Here is a 27,870-nt window from a genome sequence, read left to right on the forward strand (position 1 = left end):
AGATGTCCACAGATCAAACTTCCAATTTCTAGAACACAAAAATCGTATAACGTTATTCATCTTGTTATTTAATAGGTCTTTTATTAAAGAAACCTTAAAAAAGTCAGGGAAAACGTACTGCAAAATACCTGTAAATATTTTAAGCATTATTATTTGAATTTGGGGAAATAGTTTTTCAAGAATGTTTTAAACTCTGTCCGAGGCTTCTTTAATGTTTCCAACTTTTTAAATTCAAAAATGTATTCAATAGCCAATGACTGCTAAACACACTTTCTTAACCCTCGTAATACAAAATAAATCTATTAAGTAAGTAAGTAAGTGTATCGAGTAACAAAATCTAATTGTTTTCCCACACATTGTGGACCCCCATCATTGGATTATGGCGGATGACCCTGGGGGCCAAAAGCAGAAGGAATAGAAATGTAAGCACAAGAAGCTCCCTGTTGTCGTCAATTGACTCCATTGGGGACATTCCCCTCGATAATCTCCCCTTTGGATTGCATTTCGCAAATTGAAATAAAACGCTTTGACACAGTTTCTTCATATATGTACAATGATATATACATATATATAATAGTAGGAATATATATGTATATACATTTGTGTGAAGCTAACCCTATGGCGTTTTTCCTGGCTTGCTTTTCACTCTCTCCCGAGGCTATTGCCATTTCCCACATGTGATTTTTAAATGAAACGATGATTTTGCTTTATCTCTGGGCTCCCCTTTTGGCCCAATTATAATTGAAAACTGGCTAGCAAGGAGAAGGAGTAGGAGTAGGTGGTGACCTGCAATGGCTGACCAAAAGAAAAAAAAAACCAAACCGGCCAAGACATAGAAGCATCTGGACGGACTCCCAAGCCTGGGCTCATATCATATTCTTGTGGCTTTCCAATAATAAAATAGCACGATGAACTCTAGACCCGATTATAGGTTCAATGATTTTTCTAACCTTTAAGATATTAATTACTATAATATTTGACATTTAGAAAGCTATAATCTATCAAGAAATCAAGAGAGATTCTTAAAATATAATACCTTTTATGATAAAAGTCAAGGATTTTAAAGTTTATAAATGCTTTGTTAAAGGAGAAAATAAATTGCTTATTTATTAATTGTTTACTTATTTAAAATTGTATTGGAAATATCTCCTTAATCAATATTCAATTCAATATCTACGATTTCTCTAGCAGTAATCAAACTTTGAACTCCACTCATTTTGCAATCCACAGGATATCCTTTGGCTCTCAAGTCTCTTCTTTTGCCATAAAATAAGTGCAAATTTGAAGGCATGAGATAATAAAATAACTTTAAGCATCCGGGGGCGACTTTGTTTATCTCCTCCTTCCTGCCCAGAGATGCAGCATCCGGTGTGCTCTTGTCCTCGGGGCCCAAAGTCTTTGGCTAACGCCATTAGCGGGGCTTTAAGTTTTCCAAACTGTTTGCTAGCAGCAAGAGTGAAGGCAGAGAGATGGATATGCATAAAGAAGGAACAAGGGGACGAGGGGAGATGGGGAGAAGGAAGAAGGGCTATGCAAATGCAGGTGGGGGAGTCCCCGAGTTTACTGGAGCAACACGATGAGGACAAATCTGCCTGCATCAGTGCGGGGATGCTGCACTCGCACTGAAGGCGCTCAAGGGTAAATCCTTTCACACGCAAAAAGTGGGGGAACCAAAGGTACACAGAGGGAAAATTAATTGCAAAATAATAAATATATGTCCTTACAAATTACTGAAAAATTGTAAAGAGGTGTAAAGGTTTACCCCACTGAAATTGCAGCAATCTGACTTACTTTCTTTTTAAACTTTATTTCTAAATATCAAGTAAATATTTTGTGATAATTTCCCAATATTTTATCTCTGTGTAATAGTTGTGAAGAAATATGCACATGGACAAGTCCAAACATGAAGGCGATGATTGACACATGGCGCCCAACGCGTCCTGGCATTTTCGGGAGGCTTTTGCTTAGGGGATGTGTGTCTTAGGGGTTTCAGGGGGGAGTAGGGAACACATAGGGCTTTCGGGTAGGTATCGTTTATTGTCTCAGCGGGATCTTGGGCACACACACAACACACAAATTAATTTAAAAGTTGACTTTGGCCCTGGAAACTATGCTGTGATTTTCGAAATTGAAGCGCGTGCTGCTGGGCGGCAACAACAAAAAGGAAATAGTTAAAATGGGGACGAAACCCGCCTTCCCACCTCCCTCCCCCCCCCCCCCCAAAAAAAATGGGCCTTTGTTTTAGCGGTGTACAGAAAAGAAAATAATGTATTTTCGTTAGGTATTTTCTTTTGTATATTTTTCTTTATTTTTTTGTTTTTGCGCTAGGAGTGGGGCAGGAAGTGTTTTTTTGGGACTTATCGTAGCATAATTTGAGACGTAAGAATAGAGGAGAATGGAAGGAAGGTACAGTTATAGAGAGAGCAGGAGAGAGTGAGAGCGACAGGACAGAGCAAGAGCAAGAGAGGGCGAGCCGAGTGTACAGTGATTCTGTCACACAAATGTGTGATTAAATTAATTAAAATTTAAATAAAAAGTAAGCAAGACCACAAAGTGAAAGAGATAGATAGAAACAGAGAGAGAGAGACAGATAGAGAGAGAAAGCTAAGGAGAGAGAGACACAGTGAGGCAATAGAAGGAGGCTTAAGAGGGGGTGTGAGAGAGAGGCAGAGAGTGAGAGAGGCCGCGTGCTCGACTTTATGTTTATTGTTCATGCACACACACACACACACAAATACACAAACTCACCGCGTTCCCAAAAAAATCCTGTGTGTGTGTGACAGTCTCTTTGAGTATTACTTGTCGCCTTGGCTTATTAATTCTGCATTAGCTTGCACTCACAAAAAATAAAAAAAAAAACCCAAAATAAAATGTTTGTGATTTCTTCGTCTCTGGCCCGTTATTCGCTTTAACGCTTCTCTTGATTTATCTCCTGGACTATCTCTGTCTCTGCCTCTGACTTGGTTTCGGTCTCCGTCTGGCTCGCACACACACACACACACGCACACACATACACTTTCACACACACAAAACACACACGAGCGCGCTTTCTCGCTCTGACAACGAGCTCCGCTCCGTTTACCGTTAGACCGCACGCACGCAGCGCCAGCGTCGAACTGCGGGCAGCGAAAGCCCCAAAAAGTATGCTATCGTGCTGAATGGGAATGCGACGAAAGCTTCGCCTCGTCCTTTCGCTCTCTCGCCCTTGTCCTGCTTCGTTTTCTCGTATGAAAGCTTCGGCCTAGGGAGAAAAGGGGGTGAGTGAGAGTGGAAGCAAGGCGTTGAGAGAGTTGAGAAGAGCGGCAGGAGGCCGGAAAGCTCAGTGGACTCAGCTGTGGCCTGTGAAGCTTCAGGAGTCAACTTGCCATGTGGGTGCGACTGCGAAAGGGAATACCATAGAGGACATCATAATAGGAACACCTAAGGGCTTATCATTAAAAAAATTATATAAACAAGAAAATAAACCAATTTCGAGAAGCAGAAGTTTATATATACTTGCAGTTTGCAATTGAATAGGATCCTATTTTTATTTGGCAATTTTTTTTAACAAATCATAGTTTAAAAAACTCATAACTAAGCTAAAAATTTAATAATCTTAATTTGGATTGCTTTCCTGTGTTAGTTTTTATAAGGTTAATAAATCTGCATACTCAATAAAAATTTTTAGAACATTCGAATTTTTTTTAATTTTTTGATCATTTTAACGATGTTAGCTCTTTATAAAATTTTGAAAAAATTGTCAAAATTTGTTTTTCTTTTCTACATGACTAGAAACATTCCCCTGTTGATGCTGATCAAGAATATATATGATATATAGGGTCGGAAATGACTCCTTCATAGCGTTTGAAGTATCTAACTAAAATTAAAGTACCCTGCAAGGTCTTGCTATGATCTTAATAGTAATTTTCTATTTATATTTATATATTCTCTACCTTTTTCTGACTTGTATTCCTGTTCATTTCTAAACCTGAAATAAAACTTTATAGTTATGGCAAGTAATGGTATTAAACCAGCTCCTGTTGCTATCCCTTTTACCCGCACTGTTTCGCCGCACAGTTACCGGATGCTTTGAACCGTTCATTCGTTTCGCTTTTGGCCATTTCACCGTCTCGCTCGCTCTCACGCTTAACTTGGCTTACTGCCGCCACCGGCGAAATGACATTATTTTGGAATTATTTGGAGCACTTGGCATTTTGTGGAGGCGGCAGCGAAATATTTTCAAAAAAGAAAAAGAACTCACGACTCTTCAGTCGCCGATCTCTGGCGCGTGTCTCGGATAACCGCCGCCCCGTTTGCCGTTGTTGTTGTTGTTGTTGGTATCGTTTAAGGTTCATTTTGTTTATTAGCCCGCCTTTTAAGTGGCCATTTGCATGATTGCGGCCCCAACCGCCGAAAAAAAAGGAAAGGAAACACCATCCCCATTCCAGTTTCCAGTCTTTTCCCCCATTGCTTCGGTTCCTGGATCCAGGATCCCGTATCCTGTATTCCCCCTCTTTAGTACACACTCACTCATATTTGCAGAGCGAAAAGCTTTGGACGAAGCTTACAGCGCCCAGAAAACGCTTTAGTTGATTTCATGTTTTGGTTAATTAATTTAAGCCCTGCATTATGTGCATACGACATGAGTCCTGGGTACAGGGTTCGAACGATAAAAGCGTAAGGAAAAGTATCCTTACAAAATAGTATATGTAGAAAATATTACAGAGGGTATATAAAGAAATTTGGGAAACCTCTAGAGATATTAAAAAACTATACTTCTACTACATTTTGAAGATTTTGAATTATATTTCCCTCTTGGCAAAGCAGATTTACAAATATGTCTTAGTAAAATGTTTAAATATTCTAAAACCGTCAATGAAGCATTAAATCCAAAGCTTTTTAACTTAAGTCTTAGTATTTTATTTAATTTTTCCTGTTATAACTTTTAGAATACTTTAAATTGCTAAAAAAAAAAAAACTACAAAGAACCTTTTAAAGTAAATACAAAATTACAGATCTTCTAAAAGAGCTATAGCAAAGACAATTGAGTATTTGAAAAAACAAAAATCGCTAAAATGTTAAAAGAAAAAAGTTTTTACATTATTTCAAGGAAATTTATTATTTAAAGAATTGTTTGAATATTTATTTATATACTATCCTAATTTAACATTAAATTTTGATATTTTTTGGTCATAAAATGATGATAAATTAAAGTTTATAATATTAAGAGCTATATTTTTATAAGTATATGATATAGAACCTTTCTTCTTGAACTTTTCCTTACGATACATGTTAGTATATTCTTAAGGACAAGTCCCCACTGTACCTGGCAGCGGTGAGCTGGTCTAAAGTAGGCTAAAGGACTCACCGCTGTATGGTGCTGATGCTGTTGCTTTTGCTCCTGTTGGTGCTGTTGCTGCTGCTGCTGCTGCTGCTGTGCATTTGTCGTGGCATTGTCCTCAAATGACTTTTCGAAGGATGCAATTGGCGCTGGGCCAAGACGCTTCTGCCGGCGAGCATCCATTCCGTTCCCGTAACAGTTCCCTTTGCCGCTCCAATCTAGTCCTGCCAGTTATTTATTCACCCAGCAGCATGTCCTGGAAAAACTAAAAGAGAGAGAAAGAGAAATAAAGAGGGAGGGAAAGAGATATAAAGGAGAGACACACACATTAGAAGGCCATTGGCACGATTTTTCTCTTGGCATGGCTTTTCATAATTGCCTGTGGCAACAATAATGCACTGAGAGAAGTCCCGACAGTTTTGTTATCTTCATTATCCTTTTTGGGGTAAAGCAACAATTGTTTTCTCTCAGTGCCTTGGACCAGCAGCAGCAGCAGCCATCATTTCCAAAACGCTTGCAATCACATATCACTTGGCCCCCACTGTTGCTTGTGCCGGGCTCCATCAATCATTGGGGAATCATTTGGAAAAATAAGCCAAACATATATACTATACCATAATATATATATATATATAGGGCCTGCGAACTATTTGCCAGTGGAGAGGCAGCCTTTCGTGCCAGGAGTTCATTGAACCGCATGTGGCAGCCGCAAAGCGAACCGGAAGTGAAATAATAACATCAACAATTGATGAATATTTAAGGACATCACCGTACCCGGTTGTCAAGTAATTCAAGGGAAATTCGCAAGGAGGGGGAGGGGTTTTATTGCCTCACAATTACACTGTTATCAATTTGTGGTAATTGATATAATTATAGAGAATAGATTATATTTGATTTGAAATTGCGTTTAAGTGGGGTCTGAAAGTAGATAGGATTTTAATAACAACTCAATAAAGTGGTGTTTATATATCTCCAGAAATGACTATAATTCTTAAAGCTCTAGAAAATGTATCTAGGTAGCAGAATTTGTAGTGCATTTTAAAGAATTAAAAAAATCCCAATAATTCCTGCAGCCTCCCCACATATATGTATGTATAAACATCATAAAAATATAATAAACCCATAAACTACGATTTAATGGGTAAATAAATATGAAATATTCAATATTTATATCTGCTTTTATATACATATATTCCCTTTTGCTATTTTCTTTAATATTCAACCAGTAATTACAACCTTAGTCATCGCTGCAATTTAATGTCCTTTTCGACACAAACATTACATAACCAAAATTGTGTCACACAGATGACGCCATGAGATTCCCCAAGTAAATATCAACAAAAGTCCCAGGATGCGACCATCTCTCCTCTCATGTCCTGACTGCTCTCTATATGCATGCATTCCTGCTTGTGCTCAAAAATAAATTGTGTTAAAAACTTCAAGGCTTGAAGTAGTTGTAGACCAAAAAGGATAACAAAATTTAAAGGCTGCTAAGCTGAGTTATCCATTAAATCTAGAAAGTAATTATAATTTCTATATATTTATTATTTATTATTTATTTAATTGAATCCCAAAAGGACCCTTGTGCGGTTATAGTTTTAGTCTGAAGTTTGCATAGCGGTAATATATATATATATAATAAACATATATATTCTTGATCAGCATCATCAGTCGAGTCGATCAAGCCATATCCATTTCTTTGCAAACTCTTCTCTCAGTTTTAAAACAATCTGAATAAAAACTCTGCAGTTGGAATTCTATATACTCTTACTACTATATACATATATCGAAACGGGCAGGATCGAACGACTATATCATATAGTTGCCATAGGAACGATCGGTACATTTATTGAAAACAGTCAATAACTTCCAGTTTTCAACATATTTCCATCTTATTTTTATTAAAAATAAAGCCATTTGGTATTATTTCATAATTACTGTATTAATTTGATCAAAATCGGTCGACTATATCATATAGTATGTATCTGCCATAGGAACAATCGTTAAATGTATGCCGCTCTCTGTTTCTCTGGGATCCCTTACTCTCGCTGACTCGCTCACTCCCTCACTCACTCACTCACTCCCTCACTCACTCACTCACTCGCTCTACCTACGACTGCCTCACTCTAGCGGCATCTCTTTTACTCTCGCGCTCTCGCTCTTACACTCTCCGATCTACTCTCTGCTGGGAAAGTATAAATACGGGCGCTGAAGGCGCGCCGACTCAGTATATACGTGGCCTTATAAGTGATAACATCTCCAGTGATAGTGGAAGCGGTAGTGATAGTGCACTTGGACCCAAATATTGTCAACAAACCTATGGAATGGATCGGGATAAACAGGAAGCAGATGACTATGCCTAATTAAAGTCCACGTGTACCACCTACTGCGGTAAGTCTTAACCATGACAATTATATTATTCTATGCTTAGAATTAGCTATGCATTTATTTATTATTTATCCAATGACAATGCCTTTTTGCCATGAACTCTATTATTTTACTTGAATTTAAAGTAATACAGCAATTTATATTAACAGACTTACTTAATTGTAAATAATTCACAAATATTGATTTCTTTTTCTTACAAAAGTTACAAAACTGACCCAAATTTTGCTATGTACTAATACTTTTTAGCTTTTTTTGGAATTATAATTTTAGTCAGAAGCCTTTTATTTAGTATAGCAATAGTTTCCGACCCTATAAGTTATATATATATTCTTGATCAGCATCAACAGCCAAAGCGATCTAGTCATTACTTAATTTGAAGGCTGCTAAATTTGGTTACTCACTAAATCTAGAAAACAATGATGTATTGTATATTTTTAACAATTGAATTTCCAAATTTTATGACAAAAATCTAGAAAACAATTACATATGTATTGCATATTTTTAAACAATTGAATTTAAAATTTTTATGGCATATCCTTGGTATATTTTTATTATATAATATTTTTTTTATAACTCCTGCAATTGTTGCCAGGATATAACAGACCTAGAAAGCAAAATTGAAGGCTACTTTTATGGAAAACAATTGCTGCCTTACTTTTTTAATACACAAAAGACAATATTTCCCTTTGCTCCTCTCTCTCTCTCCGTCTCCCAATCCCACTTGATTTTATGGGTACGAAAAAAAGGACATAAAACTGGAGAATCCTTGAAACACAAACACACGTACGCACTGGCAACCTACACACACACACACACGCGTACACGTACACGCACACGAACTCAAAACATGATTATTGCAGCTGAAATAAACTTTTTTCTTCTTTTTTTTTGTTGGTTTGGGAATGGAAACTTTTTATTCTGCAGTTTGCTCCTTGTTGTTGGATGGAGACTGAGGGGGAGGGGGAAGAGGGGAAGGGAAACGAGTCCTGGCGGGATGCATATTGATTGCTCCGCCATTCACTCGACCTGGGAGTTTGCTGCGAATCGAAATTCGGTGCATTATTCATCGGACCTCGCACTCGCCTATATAGTACACACACACACATGTACTATATATACATATATACATATATTCAGGGAACATTGGTGGGAATTGTTTGAATTGTTTGTCTAAGCGAATGTTTGGTCTCGACCCTGAATTGTTTTGCAGGGCTTTAACCAAGGCAAGGGCACACACCCAAATCCCTTAATTATTCACTTCAACTTTCAGTCACTGACTAAATAATCACAGCGCCGCACAACCTTGATTTTGACAAACAAGGTGTGAGTGGGGAAATCCCTGATAAAATTTTGCACATACATTTAGTCAAGGTTTTTATGGGTTCAAATTAAATAAATAATAGTCTTTGAATCAATATTTATCGAGGTTTGCTATTCTTGTTATTATTAGGTTAATAAATCTGAATACTGAATTGGAATTTTACAAAATTCAGTATTTTTGTTAGTTTTTCTACATTCTAACAATTATTTAATTAAAATTATTAAAGTCACATAGCTAAAACTGACGTGTTTTAAATAAATTATTAAGTTATAACTGCAATCTGATGCAATTAATAAGTTTAAATGCTGAGTGTTCTTCGCAACAGTGCGTATACGTAATATTGCTCATACGCAGTGAGGTCCAGCTTCCTAAATTCATTTTTATTATACAAATGGAAAACTAAAGGAAACTATCTTTAGGAAGCTAAATTTGCAATTATAATATTAAATTTAATCGAAAAACAACCATAACTAAGCTTAAAATGAATATATTTTTACTGATATTTTTATATGACAAATTTTGCATTTTATCAAAAATTATAAAATTCATAACTCAGCCAAAAATGCATTAATTTCAATTCGAAAAGCGCTCCATTGCTAGTTTTTATAAGCTTAACAAATCTGCATACTCAATTTAAAATCTAAAAAAATTAAAAATTTGTTGATTTTTTTTTTAATTTTAACGATGTTACCCCTTATAAATTTTTTAAAATTTTGAAAAAAATAAATTTTTACCAGACATAGCTAGATCGATTCCCCTATTGATACTGATCAAGAATATATATGATTTATAGGGTCGGAAATGATTTCTTCAATTAGTTACAAGCTTCCGACTATAATTTTCATATCCGTACAAGGGTATTCTAGATTTAAGTATTCAAATTTTCTTTATGTATATTTTCCCGGCATTTATAAATAGTGTTTGTCATTGGATTGGCATTGTGCGATTAAAGGCTGTCCATAAAGAAATCCCCCCTGATGTTGTTGTGGTTTTTATAATACACTTGTCAGCGCGCCCTCGCTTTCCTTCCGTTAACCTTGAACCCCAAAGAGGGACACCACCTCCCCACCTCCCACTATATACTATATATACTATATAGCTTCCTCTCCCCCTCTCCCCTCTACCTGTGGCAAGTGTCTGTCGGTAAATATTTGACCTTCTGCGGCTTGAAGTCTAATTTTAAAACGTTTAGCAGCAATTTTTTTTTTTGTATAATACGCAGACGATGAATGCCAATGAGTGCACTCATCAGTGTCAAGTGGCGGCGGAAGGCCACGGGTCCTGTGACTCGTGAATAAACAAATGAGTTATGTGGATACTATTGAAAGGATTTAATTGGCAGCGAATGTTTGCCGGTAATTAATCGCATTGAACAAACCACTCAATTTGCAGCAATATGTAATGATGTGTTTCTCTTTTTTTTTTTTTTGCAACTAAATTGGATGTATATACACACAACATATATAGCTTAATCAGATTTAAATCCGTAAGTGCTGTCATTAACCGCTAATTGATATTAATTCAATAGTTTATATGGGTTATTTTCATAATAACATGGAGTAATTGGTGGCACAAGTAATTCTGCATAAATTAAGGGTTTCATTTTTATGCGATAAGTTAATGAAAATGAACATCATTTAATGTATGTACTCAACTTTAACTAAGAATTAGGCTCACTTAGTTGTTAATTAAAATGTACATCTACCCCTTAAATTATCCTTGATTAAAACCTTGCCAAAACTTTGCCAAAAAGTAGGCAAAACTTTTCCTACTCTTGTTAGCCCGCCATTTTGAACTACTTTATGGTCCTGCCACCCCATTTTCCCATTTTCTTTTTATTTTTTCCCCTCCCGCCCAGAAGAAAGCATCGAAAATCGATAAAATGAGCGCCAGAAAAGCGGGGCGGGAAAACCACTAAGGGGGGGGAGGACGAGGCGGGGACCAGGAGACGTTAAGGCGACAAGGATGTCAGCATAAGTGCCCAACTTTGTCAAACAGCTTAAAGAAGCATTCCTTGGCCTCCTTTTCCCAGACTCTCCTCTTCGTCTGTTATATATGTACGTATTTATTTTTATATAAGGAAACCTTAGTCTGCCTTCGAACTTTATCCCTCAAAGTAAGAGAAACTATGAGCAGAGATTTGAGTAAATGGCAACTAAAAATAAATACACAACTTTGTGCTGGTCGAAACATTAAATAAACATTTGCAAATCTATACAGGAATTGACCAAAAACTTTGATTCTCTTAGTTGTAGTTTTATCTAGGGACTTTCTTGGGGAGCTATTTCGGTAGTAAAGTGAAATATGTATATTGTTTATTGATAAAGTTAAATTTTCAGATCAATTTTCATTCCTATTACTTAGTAATTAATTGATTATTCTTTTGTTTGTTTATGTTTTCCTCAATCACAAGAATGGTTTTATACCCTTGCTAAGTATTATAATTAATAAGAAATAATTTCATATATAATATATAGATTCTTGATCAGCATCAACAGCCGATTCGATCAAGCCAAGTCCGTTTGTCTGTTTCGATCTCAGTATTAAATAAAACTTTGCAGTCAGTCTTCTTTATAGAGGGCTATATATACTCTCACTAGTACATAAGTCGGATCGAAAAACTATATCATATAGCTACCATAGGTACGATCGGTACATTTATTGAAAACAGTCAATAACTTCCAGTTTTCAACATATTTCCATCATATTTTTATTAAAAATAAAGCCATTTAGTATTATTTCATAATTACTGTATTAATTTTATCAAAATCGGTCGACTATATCATATAGTAATTATCTGCCATAGGAACAATCATTAAATGTATGCCGCTCTCTGTTTCTCTGGGCTCCCTTACTCTCGCTGACTCGCTTACTCACTCACTCACTCACTCACTCACTCTACCTGCAACTGCCTCACTCTAGCGGCATCTCTTTTACTCTCGCGCTCTCGCTCTTACACTCTCTGATCTACTCTCTGCTGGGAAAGTATAAATACGGGCGCTAAAGGCGCGCCGACTCAGTATATACGTGGCCTTATAAGTGATAACATCTCCAGTGATAGTGCACTTGGACCCAAATATTGTCAACAAACCGGATGCAATGGATCGGGATAAACAGGAAGCAGATGACTATGCCTAATTAAAGTCCACGTGTACCACCTACTGCAGTAAGTCTAACCATGACAATTATATTATTCTATGCTTAGAATTAGCTATGCATTTATTTATTATTTATCCAATGCCAATGCCTTTTTGCCATGAACTCTATTATTTTACTTGAATTTAAAGTAATACAGCAATTTATATTAACAGACTTACTTAATTGTAAATAATTCACAAATATTGATTTCTTTTTCTTATAATAGTTACAAAACTGACCCAAATTTTGCTATGTACTAATACTAATAGCTTTTCAGGGTATTATAAATTTAGAGAGAAGCTTGCAAAACTATAAATTATATATATTTTTGATCAGCATCAACAGCCAAAGCGATCTTTTTATGTCTGTTGAATGAAATTCTTAATTCTTTGTAAATATTCTTAAATATGCATCTTTCAGGGATATTCATAGATTCTTCTCTGAGTTCTAAAATCTTCTCTTTCTATTTCTTTCCAATTCTCCAAATACATATATTTTTTTATATCTTTCCTTCCATTTTTGAATTCTTCTCTCGATTCCCTTTACGATTTGGCAAACTAACTTAGGAAAATGCCTCAAAGCTAGTCATAGGAGTTAGGCACACACAGCCTTTGGGCATATTGCCCCCAATGACATTGGGCGCCTGTGGGTGGAATGGGTATCCCACAAAGGGGAGGGGTTTGGGGGGTCGGGTAAGGTTTTTGGAGACGTCGCCGCTGTCGTCGCCGGCAGAGTTTGGCTGCCGCTGCGCGAAACGGCGGGGGGCGGTGAGCAGCAGGCGGCAAAGGCATTTCATTGACCTCATAAATTGTCCAAGAAGAGGCGAAAAAAAGAGGAGAACAAAACAACAACAACAAAAAAAAAAAAAAAAAAAATACAGTGCTGAGGGCATGAACCGCAAACCCCAAAAATGGCATCCACGAGAAGCGGCCATTTAGTGCCGAGCTACACAGCAAGAAATTAGACAGCTAAAGAAATCATATTAACAAAATTAATAAATGGTTTTAAGGGATTAAGTTCCTAATAAATAAAATAATCAATAAATAATGAAACAAATTAAATTAAAGGAATATTATTGACGTACATTAATAAATGATATATACCCTATTAATATTCTCCTGCAGGGTATTATATTTTCAGTCCGAAACTTAAAACGCAGTGAAGGAATCATTTGCGACCCTATAAATCATATATATTCTTGATCAGCAACAACAGGGGAATCGATCTAACTAAAAAAATTAAATTTTTAAAAAATTTTGAACATTTTTTAAGGGGTTACATCGTTAAAATTTTTTAAAATTCGAAAAAATATATTTATTTTTACATTTTAAATTGAGTAATCAGATTTATTAACCTAATTAAAACTAGCTAGGAGTGTTTTTTGATTTAAAATAAATGCACTTTTGGCTGAGTTATGAATTTTTAAAATATTGATATGTCGAAAAAAATGGCGTATAAAAATATCAAAAAATATATATTCATTTTAGGTTTAGTTGTGATTGTTTTTTTGATTTATTTCTATGATTTAATTGCAAAAATTAGGCTTACCGATGTAAGTTTCCTTTATGTTTTGTAATAAAAACTTATAAAGAAAGTTGAACCACATTGCGTATGAGCAATATTACGCATACGCACTGTTGTAAGGCACAGTTTGCATTTAAAGCTTTAAATTTCATAATTTTGCAGCTATAGCTAAATAATTTATTTATTCAGATTATTTAACTAAAAACTAGCACAAAAAATACTTTTCCATGTGTAGAAGTAAGGAAAACAAGAAGAAGAAAGTTATTAATGCCTGCTCGTTGCTCATCGTTTCAAGCTAAACTGTTTGTCATTGTACTTTGGGGAAAAGGACGAAATATGGGGGGAAGGGAAGAGGGGAAAACGAGGGAAAAGCCATGGAGATTAACAGAGAAAAACAGGAGAAAAACCAGACGCCAATGGAGAATAAATTCAATGAGGTTTCGTTCAATGGATGTGCATATATGCAAAGGATACTGTGGATACTAGGGAAAGAGAAAATTAGAAAGATATAAAGAGAGAGAGACAGGAAAAGAGAGGTCTGAAAGGCAGACAGGTCCTGCCAGAAGTCACCTGGGGACAGTGGAGCAAGGCATAGAATTTTTCTATATATTTATTTTATTATTTATCAATATTAATCCCAAAGATAAAGTTCAGTTGGGAAATGATAAAACTAGCTGAAAGTAACTTTAATTATTTTCAAAAAGTACCTCATTTTTGCCCCACTGTGCCGCTTATCTACAAGGTGAGAAGGGGCTGGCTGGCAATAGCAAAATGGAAACAAAACGCTGGGCTTTGATCGCTGGCTTTTGATAAGCGTCAATGACACAGGCAAAAAAGGACGAGGCAAAGGACCCTTGTTGCTGCAGTGCCAGTGCCTTGTGCCTCTGTGAATCACTGATTTTGCCACTCTCTCTCTCATTATGCATTACGTATAGTACATGAATATATAGTATATATGATATATAGTACACTACACCCTCACACATTGTAACCGAGTAACAGAGAGCTGACTCATTCTGCCGAGTTGGTCGTTGCGAATTTGGGACAAATTTGCAGCAAAGTAGATGCAGAGGTCTCTGCTTAAATTACTTTGTAATAATAGCTCTTTTCTAGAAAGCAGTTTAAGAAAAATATAACACTAATTAACTAATTAATTGGGGATTATAAAAGGCGGAAAGTCCCTAAAAGTGTCTGTGTCTAAATTATTGCGAGAAAAGGTTAAGTATAATATATAAAAAAAAATATTACCCTTATTCAAACCCTTATATCAAACTGATATTATCGTAAAATTATATTTATTATATAAAATTTTTATGTAGTATTTAGTATATAGAATTTTTATATAATATTTAGTGTATACGATATTATAAAATATCAGAAAAAAAAATTATTTTATTTCTTTTTCTATAGCCATTTCTGTAAAAAAAATAGCACAGTAATATTTAAGAATACATTTACATTTAAATGTAAATATTTTGTGCTCATTTTTTCTATTAACTCAAATGACATTGAATTAACTCTTATAAAAGTTTTTTAAAGCTTTCAATTGACATCTCTTTCTCTCCCAGTAATCCCCAAAGGTTTCTTCTTCTAGTTGAAGCCCTAGGATTTTTTTTCCCAGTGTAATAAATGCGATTAGACCTCGGTAACACTGCATACTTTCAGGCAGTCGGAGGAAAATGACTTCTCGAATGGCAAAAGCCAAAGGCAATAATGTGAAAAGAAACGAGAATCGAGGAGAATCCAGGGGCGGAATGACCAAATGCGAGGGGGTTGAAGGGATGGGGAATTAGCATGCAATAACAACTACAGGAGGGGGGTTGGAGAGGGGGAGGGGCCCATGACTAATATGGGTCTCGCCTCGCATTGCCTCCTTCCTTTCTTCATCTACTTACTGACTTCCCTGACCCCTTAATTTTTTCTCTTTTCCTCTATTTTGTTCTGTATATTTTTGTTGTTATTTCTCCCCCGTTTACTTTTCGTATTTCCTCGTTGTTTTTGTAATAGTGTTATAGCGTGCCAACTCTGGCAGCACACAGCTAGCAGTAGTAGGTGTTAAGTAATGACACACATACATTTAGGGCGCCCAGGGGTTAAGAGAAAGGGGGAGTGGGAGGGGGAGGGGGATGGAGCGGCTTTCGGGGTTATTCGCTGAGGTCGCCAATTATCGGGGACTGCCACAACATCACCTGAGGGGCCACCCAAAATTCGTAATGCTAATCAGGGAATTAATTGGAAATCATAGCCTAAGGTGTGGGGTAAACATAAGGAATAATCGGTAGTTATTTCAGAAAGATCTCTTGGGATTTCTCATTAAAAAGGAATTATAATTTAAAAGTATTTAAAAAAACACATTTAACTTAATTTTTGGTCTTGAAAATATTTAGTTTGCATACTAGAAAAGCAGAAATCATTAACATATTAATACTGTATCGATATTTTAAGAGGAAGTCGATATATAAATCGTTATTATATAATATTCATAATTTAGTATATTATTATTATATTATAGTATATTATAATTATTGTATTATAGTATTTTATAATTATATTTTAGTATATTATTACTATATTATATTATACTATTATTATATTCTAGTATATTATTATTATTATACTATATTTTCGTTATGACATTAAGCTAAATATTTTTGTTTATATTTCATATTAAAAATTATTCTCTTGATTTAATTATATATACTTATATTTTATACTTTTTAGCCACTTTTTCAATTTTTAATTTCAATTCCAAAATTTATTCTGTATTAACCCTATTAAAAAGGACATAATCAAAGTGTTTACGTAAACCAAAATTTAATTTTGTTGTTGTTTTGTCGTTAATTTGTAAAAAAAAAATGTTAAATGTGTCCTGAATTTGACGATATTGAATACTTAATTTTGTATCCTTAAAGCTTAAATTCTTTAATTTATTAAGACCAACAAATAGAATTACTTTATATTAATTTCTGGTGTTTATTTACATTAACAGATTCCTCCATTTGTGATTTCTCAACATACTTCATGTGATCTGTCTGAAGGACAAGGATATGCCATCAAAATAACCTTAAGGTAACCATTCTTTGAAATTTTTATATACATTTAGTGGCCGCAGGACTCGCGCTTGGTAACAGTGCGGCTCTCTGTCAGCCATGAATTCCAACCTTACATAATTGAACTGGCTTTATGCCGGAACAACCAGGATAACTAGGATAACAAAACCCACGGGCACAGGCACACACTACACACTCTATACACACACACATTGCACACTGCACACTACACACACACACACACAAGCAACAGTGTAAAAGTCGGCCAACGACTGCAGTGCGAAGAATTCCTTGCATACTTTTTAGGGCAGACTCGCGTCGAGATGAGAATTCCGAGCGGCGAACACACACAGACACTCGAAAAAAAAAGAAGATTGAGCTAGAGGAAGCACAGCATTTAGGGCAACATCTTTTCACGGATATTTCCCGCTTTTCCAGCGCCTTTTCCCCTTTTTATGTAAGCCAATTCGATTAGACGCGTTAACCGTTCTCGGCGCCAAGCGAACGCCAACTGAACTTATCAGTCACTCAACTGAGCAGCGACTCAGGCCGACAACTACAACTACCACTACAAATCTATCCACACACACACACATACACATAGACATGCAAAAACTTTCGCCTATATGTATATGTGTGTGTGGGGGGTGGGGAGAGTGGGTGGTTGTTGTGGGTGCGCGGCCATAGTGAAGTAAGTGTAAGGTGGTCGCGTCGGCAAAAAGTAGTTCGTTAACTACGCCGACTTCCGGTTGCCCAGGAAAAAGTGGGAGCGAAACGACAATAGAGTTGCTTAACCCATAGAATGTGTGCGTGGGTGGAGGATTTATGTAATTTTATGATATATCCTTCTATAATATTAAATATTAAATCTAAATATTATATATTATAATTTTATATTTTTTTATATATACATATATAATATTATAATGTATATATAAAAAATTATAATATATAATATGTATAATAAAATATTATAATATAATTTGTAACAATAATATTTGCAACTTAATTCCAATCTGTAGCCGTCTTTTAGTTCTAAACACTTCTTGTTCTTTTCTTCTCTTACTAATATTTCTTTATTATTTAATCCTAAACTTTTATACTTGGTTTTATCTATTCTTCACTCTTGTCTTTACACATTTGTCTTTACACGTCTACTCTCGTTCCGATCTTCTCACCAAGTGATCTGCCGCTCTCAGCAAACACTCAATCAACCCCCATTCTTAGCCAGTCGCTCTCTCATGTTCTCTTTTGAGAGAGCGTAACATCTCAATTAGAGTGGCCAGAGCATACTTATCTTAACTGGCCTGCTACAACTCGGCCGTCCTGACTTTGAGATAGCCCTCTATCTCTGCTTAGAATTATAACTTAACTACTATTTACAATTTGATTTTCATTTACAATTCAATTCTTAGTTTACTATCTTAATTACAGTTTTAACCAATGTCTTATATTATTTGCACTCCAAACACCTTGATATGGATTGCGAGACAACTGAAACCCATCAATATCTTTAAGCAAATATCTGTCATTTTTTAAAACTTTTTCAATTACATAAGGACCTTTACTTTTTGGAATGAGTTTTCTCGAAGCTCCTACAGTGCTATCAAAATTCTTTACCATAACATAATCTCCTTCTTTATATTCTGTAGCAGTTTTCTTTTTTGCATTATAATATTTTTCATTCTTTATTTGAGATTTCCTTTGTTCCTCTTCTGCTTCTTTTCTAACATCTTCTAAGGTTTTTCTAATATTTCCTAACTCATTTTCGTCTTCTAATCTTTCTTTTAGATTATCCAAAACTTCTCCTTTCTGTCTTATCCCAAATAATGTTTCACTAGGACACTGCTTAGTACTATTATGAATTGTATTATTCATTGCATACTCTACTTTTTCCATAACTCTATCCCAATGTAATCCCTTTTCCGGTTCTGTCAATTTTGCTATCATAGGTCCTAGGCTTCTATTGACTCGTTCAACTTGGCCATTAGCCTGCGGCGAGCCCGTCGCTATTTTTATGTGCTTCACATTACTTTTTTCCATAAACTCTGCAAAATCAGACGATGTAAAACAACTGCCCCGATCTGATACTATGCATCTAGGTATACTATAAGCTCGAAAATAGTCTGTTAATGCATTTATCACCTCTTTTGTATTTGTCGTTTTTGTTGTGTACAACCTAACAAACTTTGTAAATGCATCTACGACCACAAATATATGCTTTTTTGATCTGCTACTATCTACCGGCCCATAATGATCTATATGAATGATCTCAAAAGGTTTGTTGCCTTTTGGTATGCTATGTAAATGTCCATCTCCTCTACCTACCTTCGGAGCATACGCTATACACTTTAAGCAATTTTGAATGTGTTCCACGACTTTATCTTTCATGCGTGGAAACCAATAGCTTTTTCCAATAACTTCTAACATTTGATCTCTCCCAATATGACCCATTTCATCATGATACTTGTATAGCACATGTTCCTCCATTCGATTCGGTACGTAAAACAATAATCTGTTGTCGTTGCTTTTCCTATAGATCACACCATTTCTCTTTTCATATAACTTATGCTCGTTACTTTCTAACATTTTCCTAATTTCCTGAACCTTTACATCTTTTGATTGACAAATTACTAAATTTGTTTCGAATGTATTTGCCTCCACTATCATAATATTGTTGCATCTACTCAATGCATCTACATGTTGCATTTGTCTGCCTGCTCTGTGTTTTAATTCATAATCGAATTCCTGTAGCTCTAGAGCCCACCTTGCTATTCTTGGGTTCAACTCAATCTTATTGAGGGTTAAAGTTAGAGAGTTACAGTCTGTTACAATTTTAAATCGTTTGCCTAGCAAATATATTCTAAATCTTCTTAACGCGTATATTATAGCTAAAGTCTCCAATTCAAAACTGTGATACTTCGCTTCCGTTGCAGTTGATCTTTTCGAAAAATAGAAAATAGGATGTAACTTGCTGTCATCTTTTTTCTGAAGAAGCACAGCCCCAAATCCTAAGGCACTTGCATCACAATGAAGTTCGACATCATCTCTGTAATCATATAAAGCTAACACTGGCGCTTCCATTAACTTTGCCTTTAAAAGCGAAAAACAATTCAACTCTTCTTCTTCAAACCTAAAAAGCCTATCCTTTCTTAATAAATCATATAATGGTTTCGCTAATATAGAAAAATCCTTAATGAATCGTCGAAAATATGAACAAAGACCCAAAAAGCTTTGAACTGCTTGCACCTTGCCTGGGATCGGAAAATTTTGTATAGCTTCTAACCCCTTGCTATCAGCCTTAATCCCATCGTTTGAAATTAGAAAACCTAAATATTTGACCTTGTCTTGTAAAAATTTGCATTTATCCATTCTCAATTCTAACTTGTTTTCTACTAACCTTCTAAATACTTCTTTTACAACATCTAAATGTTCTTCTAAACTTTTGCTTGCAACTAAAATATCGTCCATGTATATGATTACCTTCTTTTCTCTTATCATGTCCGAAAATATGTCATTGACGAATCTCTGGAATACCTGTGGGGCTGTTTTAAGACCCATGGGCATCCGTAGAAACTCAAACTGCCCTAACGGGGTGGTAAACGACGTATATTTCACTGACTCTTCGTTGACAAATACATGAAAGTAACCATTCTTAAGATCCAATTTTGTAAATACTGATTTTCCCACTAAGCTATCCAAAAGGTCATCAATTAATGGTATCGGATAATTGTCCTTAGCCATTATTTTGTTCAATTTTCTAAAATCTATACAAAGTCTAAGTTCACCCGACTTCTTCTTCACTAATACGATAGGAGAAGCATACTCCGATTTACTAGGTTGAATAATCCCATCTCTAATATATTCGTCTAACATTTTTGATAATGCTTCCTTTTCACTATATGACAGTCTTCTTGGTGCGCAGCTAAATGGTTTTGAGTTTTCTAACACTATTTTCATTTCGCATTTTATTTTCGGAACTTCCGGTCGCTTGATTTGAACATAATGCGTCTCTAACATCTTGATAAACGTTTCACAATCCTTATAGTTTATTTGCTCACCAATATTATAAATTTTTTCTTCCTCACAGTTTTCTAAAATGTTTATATCCATCATTTCCCTATCAAAATTTTCGTCTAACACACCTCGATGTTCCTCACCTAACCCTTTTGTACCTAAAGTTTGTTCCCGTATAACATCTGTACCTAAATTATTATCTTCTAAACATTCACCTAAGCTTGTATCTAAACCATTTTCTCCTAAATTTGTACCTAAAATGTTTTCATATAAACTTGTACCTAAACCATTTTCTCCTAAATTTGTACCTAAAATGTTCTCATATAAACTTGTACCTAAACCATTTTCTCCTAAATTTGTACCTAAAATGTTCTCACCTAAACTTGTACCTAAAAGATTCTCTCCTAAATTTGTACCTAAACGATTCTCTCCTAAACTTGTACCTAAAAGATTCTCTCCTAAATTTGTACCTAAAAGATTCTCTCCTAAACTTGTACCTAAAAGATTCTCTCCTAAACTTGTACCTAAAATATTCTTTCCTAAATTTGTACCTAAAATATTCTTTCCTAAATTTGTACCTAAATCATCTTCTCCTAAATTTGTACCTAAAATATTCTTTCTTAAATTTGTACCTAAAATATTCTCACCTAAACTTGTACCTAAACCTTTTTGATCTAAATCTGTACTGAAACTACCTTTATCTAAATTTTTGTCCACTAAAATTTCACTTTCTAAATTTTCGCAACCTAATACTCTATCCAAATCATAAGGGTCCTTAGTATTGTCATTCACTAAGCTAATGTTTGTATCACGACCGACTTGGGTTTTACATTCCTCGATTGTAATCATTTTTAAGGTTTCTAAATTAATTTCTAATTTACAAGCTTTCATAAAATCTCGCCCCAGCACAATATTACAGAGCATAGATTCGCTAGCCACAACAATTAATTTAAACCAAATCTTTATTTCATTTTTTAATACGAAGCATAATATTTTACCATAGCTTTTCAATAAGCTTTTGTTTAATCCGAAATAATTTTCTCTTAGAGGTTCTAACTTAATATTTTTCGGTATACAAGAACGTTTTATAAGCGAAACTGGGCTTCCCGAATCTATTTGGCACTCTGTAATAATCGGCTGGTTCGTATTTTTCACACAAAAAATTTTGAATACTCTTACATAGTTGTTTTCCACCTCCTTCTTATTCTGGGGACATACAGCAATACGGTGATCCTCTGCGCCACAGCCATAACACGAACCAGGCTCTCGCTTTGGCTTGGTGCACTCCCACTTCCAGTGCCCCTTGCCGTTGCAGTTGAAGCATCGAGTTTCGTTGTTCGTCGAAACCGCCTTTGCCGCCGACGCCTTCGCCTTAATTGACGCCCTTGCTGGCAGCTTGATGTCCGCAAACGCTCGCAACATTTTCCTCGGTGCATCAAAACATTGCATTTTAGCCTGTATTCGAAGACTTGGTAATGGAATGCCCTCTACCAGTCCATCCACCAGCTCATCCTCTTCCATTGCCACATCCCGAGCTAATCTGCACTTTTCCTCGAAGTACATCGCAAAATTTTCGTCCGGCGACCAGACGCGTGCCTCAAATTTGCGCCTTAATGCCGCTTTTGACTCCATGCCCCCAAAAGCTAGCTTTAATTCTGCGATGAGCTCGTCCATTGGCTTCGCCAACCGTCCGGCCTCAGCATGCAGCCATTGTAAGGAATCTCCCTTGAGCTTGATGATCAACAGAATTCGCCGCTGCATGTCCGTTAATCTATGAAGGGCCGAAATACTGTCCCACTGGTCAATCCACGATCGCACACACACCTTGCTGCCGAAGTCCATTAGCATTTCTCTGGCCATGTTAAAACCCGGTGTTGCGAAACTGTCTGTTGCTATTTCGCCATCTCGCTGTACGTCGCCTCTGCCGTTTCCTCTGCCGTCGCCTCTGCCGTCGCCTCGTTGCGAGTTCTGGAAACTTCTGGTAGGTAGCTGTTCAAAGTTCTCAGAACTGTTGTTGTTGGCGTCGTTGTTTCGTCGCCCGCCACTGTCGCCAACTCTAACGCCTAGCTGTCCTTCCTTCTCGGAACCATGCCGAATTCGAGCATTTTCGTCTCTTTCATTCCCGCCGTCTTCTTTGCTCTGGCTGCCGCCGACATTGGCGCCGATCTGGCGATTCAAATTTGCCAGAATTTTTCTCGCCTTGGCAGTTTCCTCGCGCAATTCTCCAAGAGTTTCTTTGGCGATCTCCAGCTCACCGTCGATTTCCACGTCCGTGTCACCTAACTTTTCCATCTCCACACACTCTTCCGGAGCACTGCCTCGAATCCCAATCGGGACCTTGGCTAGCATTGCGAACAGCTCCACTTTTGTGCCCTTCGTAGGCAAATTTAACAGCTCCAACCACCGTTTTAATTGCACAACCGTTATATCCGCTATGTTCAAATCCATTTTTTTATTTTATTTTTCCAAATGATGAGAAAAAATTTTGATTCTGATCCCACTTCTGAAGTTTGTAGCCGTCTTTTAGTTCTAAACACTTCTTGTTCTTTTCTTCTCTTACTAATATTTCTTTATTATTTAATCCTAAACTTTTATACTTGGTTTTATCTATTCTTCACTCTTGTCTTTACACATTTGTCTTTACACGTCTACTCTCGTTCCGATCTTCTCACCAAGTGATCTGCCGCTCTCAGCAAACACTCAATCAACCCCCATTCTTAGCCAGTCGCTCTCTCATGTTCTCTTTTGAGAGAGCGTAACATCTCAATTAGAGTGGCCAGAGCATACTTATCTTAACTGGCCTGCTACAAATCATTGTTAGTGACTTTCTACTTATTGTTTTGATCTCTTTTTGACTGTACTTTTAAATCATTTAATTATTTACAAGGCAAGAGTTAAGTGTTGATTTAAAAAATTTAGTTTTAGCTCTTCTTATTATTTCATAAATATTTATAAAAATATTATACGGAAACACCATACATTGTAAGAATTAATTACCCTTAACCCTTCCTCTGACACTTATACTAAGTAATTTCAAGGGTCTAAACCACCTTATTCTTATTTAAACATGTTTACAGTGGTCCAAGAGAGCATTTTTCTTGATCAAAATTAAATATAACCTTAGTTTACGGGTGATTTCAACCTAAAACTTAAGCAATTGGGATGTGGTTGTCATAGAAACATACTGGATAAACATTATATTTCTAAGCAAAAATAGGTTTAGTTTCTATATTCCCATCCAATCTACATCTTTTAAGAGAAGATTCCTGGATCTATCCTTTATTTTAAAATAAGATTTTTCAATCTTATTATATCTCAAGGACTACTGTACCTGGACACACATACAATCAACGAAGTGGACTATTGTTTACTACACAGTTATTGCTTATGCCTTAGCTCCTGCCTCCTCAAACTTTGGCTCCACCTTCTTTACTTCCGGTAGAAACAGAAACACAAAGACTGGGGGGATAAGGAGACGAAGACGAAGACGAAGACCAAGACAGAGACGACGATGAAGCAGGAGAAAGAGCAACGAAAACCGAAGAGAAAGGCAAAGGAAATCCTTGGCCAAAGTGCATCGTAAGCTTTTTGGGGCTTGGGCATGTTAATGGGGTCACCATCACGCCCCCCCGGCTGCTTTTGTTGTGCTAGAATGCAAAATTGATCAATTTGAACGTCAACGTCTGGCAGGACCCACATACACCCCTTCAACCCTGATTTCGTCTGCTCCACCTTTCCCTGCTGCTGTTGTTCCTCCTCCTCCTTTTTTAGTCCACATCAGTCGCAAATATTTATAATTTATGCCCACTACAATGGACATGAAGCGACATGCTGAAACAGAGTCTGTCGAGCAGAAACAGGACGAACCAGGACGAGAGCCGGTATGAGGTTTTGGCCATCGGCTCGAACGCCCTAATTGTGTTGGCAGTCATAATGCAATTGCAGGATTGACTGCTGGACATTGAAGGTATATTGAGTGTGAGTCCTGCGGGTTGTTCTCAATATCTAGTGGGAGTCCTTTGAAACGTCAATAGGTTGGGCAACAGGTTTCCATAGGAAATATATATTTTATGGTGTAGAATTATTTTTTATTGTAGGTTTAAGTATATATTAATAAGTCATAGGAACGATAGGAAAATTAATAGACAAAAATTTATTAAGTTTTTAAATTCATTATGAAGATTTATACTTTTAATGAAAACTAAAAAAGAAAATGGTAGAAAAAAATGCCTATGAGACTTAGTTATGAGTTTTTTTAACTTTTATTTGGTCATTTATTATTATTATTAAAAATGATCCATCAATATAGATTTAAAAAGGACTTTTTTGTAGGTCTTCTTGAGGTAATAAAATACCCAAAAAGCCAGTGATTGTCAAAAATCATATATATTCCGAATCGGCATTAAAATTCGAATTAATTAAGGATAAAATATTGAGAACATACAATTTTTAAATTTTTTACAATTTTTATCAGTACTTTTAAAGGAGTTACATCGTTCAAATTTTCAAAATATGTATAAAAATTCGTTCAATTTGGAAATTAGGTATGCAGATTTATTAACCTTATAAAAACTAGCACAAAACAGCTTTCCAAAATGAATTCCATGGTGTTTTGACAAAGTTATGGCCTTTTTAAACTTTAAAATTTATATTAAAATACCTATGTATAAATTTCGATTTAAAGAATTCTTAATTTCTTATTGAATTCTAGAAAAAATAATGAACATAACTCAGCACTCTAGAGAATTTACCATTGATTAATATAGGTATATATTATTATATATAGCTTCTATAAAAGCGATCGAAAAATAATTTAGTAAAATCATATAATATTTACATTTCGATTTTCAACCATTTTTCAATGTTTTTTGGAACACCCTTGAAATGAAAATAACTGAACGGTTGGAAACTGATTGCACATGCCACCACCCTTTCTCACACACCAGAGAAAAGGAGGCGCCTCCACCCCACGACCCATTTCCATTGTGGCAGTGCCACAGCATGTGTGTCCCCCCCCCCATCCCTATGTCCCTATGACCATCATCCATCCCCAACATTCGCCTCTCCCTTTTAAAATTGCAAAGTGCCACATAATTCGATTACCATGCCCCATGCAATCGCATGCAGTGCACTTGGGGTTCCATCTCGGGTTCTGGTTTGGGGTTTAGGGTTTAAAGTGTGGTGTCCTGGTCGCTTCAGCACCCAACCAAGCACCCACCCACCCACACATGGCACTCCCACTGGCAGTGGGTGCCACCACCCACCAGTGGCTATAAGGAGCGGCACACGCACCACGCTGATGGATGAGTCGCAGCGTTAAGTGGCGTTAAATCAGGCGGATACAAAAGGGTGTTGGGTGTCGTTGGACAAGCAGAAAGGAAAACATTTAATCTGTTACTCCAAGAGTGGCTGCAAGAGATTTATTTACTTTATTTTATACATTTTCTTAAAGTGATTTTAAATTTTATTTATTTATTTGTTATTTATAAGAGGTAGATTTGGGTACCCTCATTTGACAATCATTCACCTTTCGATTATCAAATTTCTCCATTTTATTCTTTATATTATATTTTTGAAATAATTTGAATTAAATTGAAATAAGTTAACCCTTACAACCCCTTTCTATACCCTTGCTGAGTATTATAATTTCATTAAAAAGGTTGTAACTATGTAAAGGAGTCACTTTCGACCCTATAAATTATATATTATTATATTCCAAATCCGTTTGTCCATTTCAACGTAAACTATGCTCTCAGTTTAAAAACTTTCTGAATGAAACTCTTCAGTTAGACTTCTATATACTTTTACTACTTTATGTATCGGAATGAGGTGGATCGAAAAACTATATCATATAGCTGCCATAGGAACGATCGGTATATTTCTTAAAAGCAAATTATAACTTGCAATTTTCTGCATATTTGCATCATATTTTAATTAAAGATAAAGCCATTTGGTATTATTTCATAATTAATGTATTAATTTTATCAAAATCGGTGGACTATATCATATATGTATCTGCCATAGGAACAATCGTTAAATGTATACCGCTCTCTGTCTCTCTGGGATCCCTTACTCTCGCTGTCTCCCTCTGCCTCACACTGCCTCACTCTGCTACACTCAAGAGGCATCTCTTTTACTCTCGCGCTCTCGCTCTTACACTCTCTGATCTACTCTCTGCTGGGAAAGTATAAATACGGGTGTTGAAGGCGCGCCGACTCAGTATATACGTGGCCTTACTAGTGATAACATCTACAGTGATATTGGGAGTGATAGTGATAGTGCACTTGGACCCAAATAATGTCGACTAACCGCATTTAATGCATCTGGATGACCTGCAAGAAGATGGCTCAATATATATGTGGCCTTATCAGTGATAATATCTTTTCTTATAGTGATAGTGCACTTCGACCCAAATATTGTCAACAAATCAATGGAATGGATCTGGATAAACAGGAAGAAGATGACCATGCCTAATTGAAGTCACCGTGTTCCACCTTCTGGGGTAAGTCTTAACAATGACAATTATATTATGATATTATCTTAGGGTAAGAATTAGTTGTCCTATGCATTTATTGCCATGATCCCCATTACTAAATTTGCATTTAAAGTGATACAGCATTTTATATTAACAGCCTCATTTAATTATAAATAGTAATTTGGCTATATACTAATACCTTTGCATGTTATTATGATTTTATTCAGAAGCTTAAAACGCTGTGAAGGAGTTATTTCCGACTTTTTAAACCATATATATTTTTGATCAGCATCAACAGGCGAATCTTTCTAGCTAAGCTCCGTCAGAAATAAAAAATTTTCGAAAATTTACATTTATTTTTAAAACATCGTTAAAATTTTTAAAATTTGAGAAAAATTGTATTTTGTAAATGTAATATGCAGATTTATTACCTTTTTAAAAACTAACACTGACTGGCTTTCGAAAGTTAAATTAATGCATTTTGGCTTAGCTATGTAATTTTCAAATTTTGATTTGTCGAAAAAATTTTCACATAAAAATCTCGATATTTTATACGGAAATAAAATTTAAAAAAAATCATAACTAAGCCAAAAATGCATTAATTTAAATTTGGAAAGCTGTTCTGAACTAGTTTTTA

General features: G+C 35.8%; 2 protein-coding genes and 1 long non-coding RNA gene across 8 annotated transcripts in view; 1 reads left to right on the plus strand and 2 right to left on the minus strand.

Annotated features, from left to right (window-relative positions):
• The window catches only part of LOC110179422 (uncharacterized), a 29,971-nt gene extending 12,684 nt beyond the window's left edge, over window positions 1-17,287 (minus strand). For 3 of the 6 annotated variants that reach the window (XM_086835592.1, XM_086835591.1, XM_086835590.1), the window contains exon 1: window positions 2,749-2,854. Coding sequence is in view for 3 of the 6 variants with exons in the window: in XM_086835587.1 (XP_086691713.1) it covers window positions 5,348-5,503 (156 nt within the window). In the remaining 3 variants the exon portion in view is untranslated. Of the gene's footprint in view, window positions 1-2,748; window positions 2,855-5,347; window positions 5,586-5,647; window positions 8,337-17,040 lie in introns of those variants that run through there. The other 3 variants (XM_086835588.1, XM_086835586.1, XM_086835587.1) reach the window with 2 other exon arrangements.
• On the plus strand, window positions 7,628-27,263 carry LOC147643207 (uncharacterized). Its single transcript, XR_015272285.1, has 3 exons — window positions 7,628-7,711; window positions 16,681-16,760; window positions 27,151-27,263. It is a non-coding gene; the product is annotated as an uncharacterized LOC147643207 (long non-coding RNA).
• Window positions 19,753-22,927, minus strand: LOC147643208 (uncharacterized). The gene is made up of 2 exons (XM_086836559.1): window positions 21,841-22,927; window positions 19,753-19,790 (listed from the first exon to the last, which is right to left on the minus strand). Exons 1-2 carry the CDS (start codon window positions 22,616-22,618, stop codon window positions 19,753-19,755), a joined length of 816 nt encoding a protein of 271 aa, XP_086692685.1. The 5' UTR covers window positions 22,619-22,927.
• Window positions 27,264-27,870: the final 607 nt, after the last annotated feature.

This window comes from Drosophila serrata, unplaced genomic scaffold (assembly GCF_035046125.1).
Source record: "Drosophila serrata isolate PLE 108 unplaced genomic scaffold, ASM3504612v1 contig_276, whole genome shotgun sequence".
NCBI lineage: Eukaryota > Metazoa > Arthropoda > Insecta > Diptera > Drosophilidae > Drosophila > Drosophila serrata.

Bases quoted from the DNA above. Each gene is read 5' to 3' on its own strand.
- LOC147643208 (XM_086836559.1), bottom strand. From the start codon at position 22,618: ATGGCCAGAGAAATGCTAATGGACTTCGGCAGCAAGGTGTGTGTGCGA. The intron at 19,791-21,840 runs GTTCTTGTATAC...ATATGATTACAG, and splicing joins CCCAGTTTCGCTTATAAAAC to AGATGATGTCGAACTTCATT.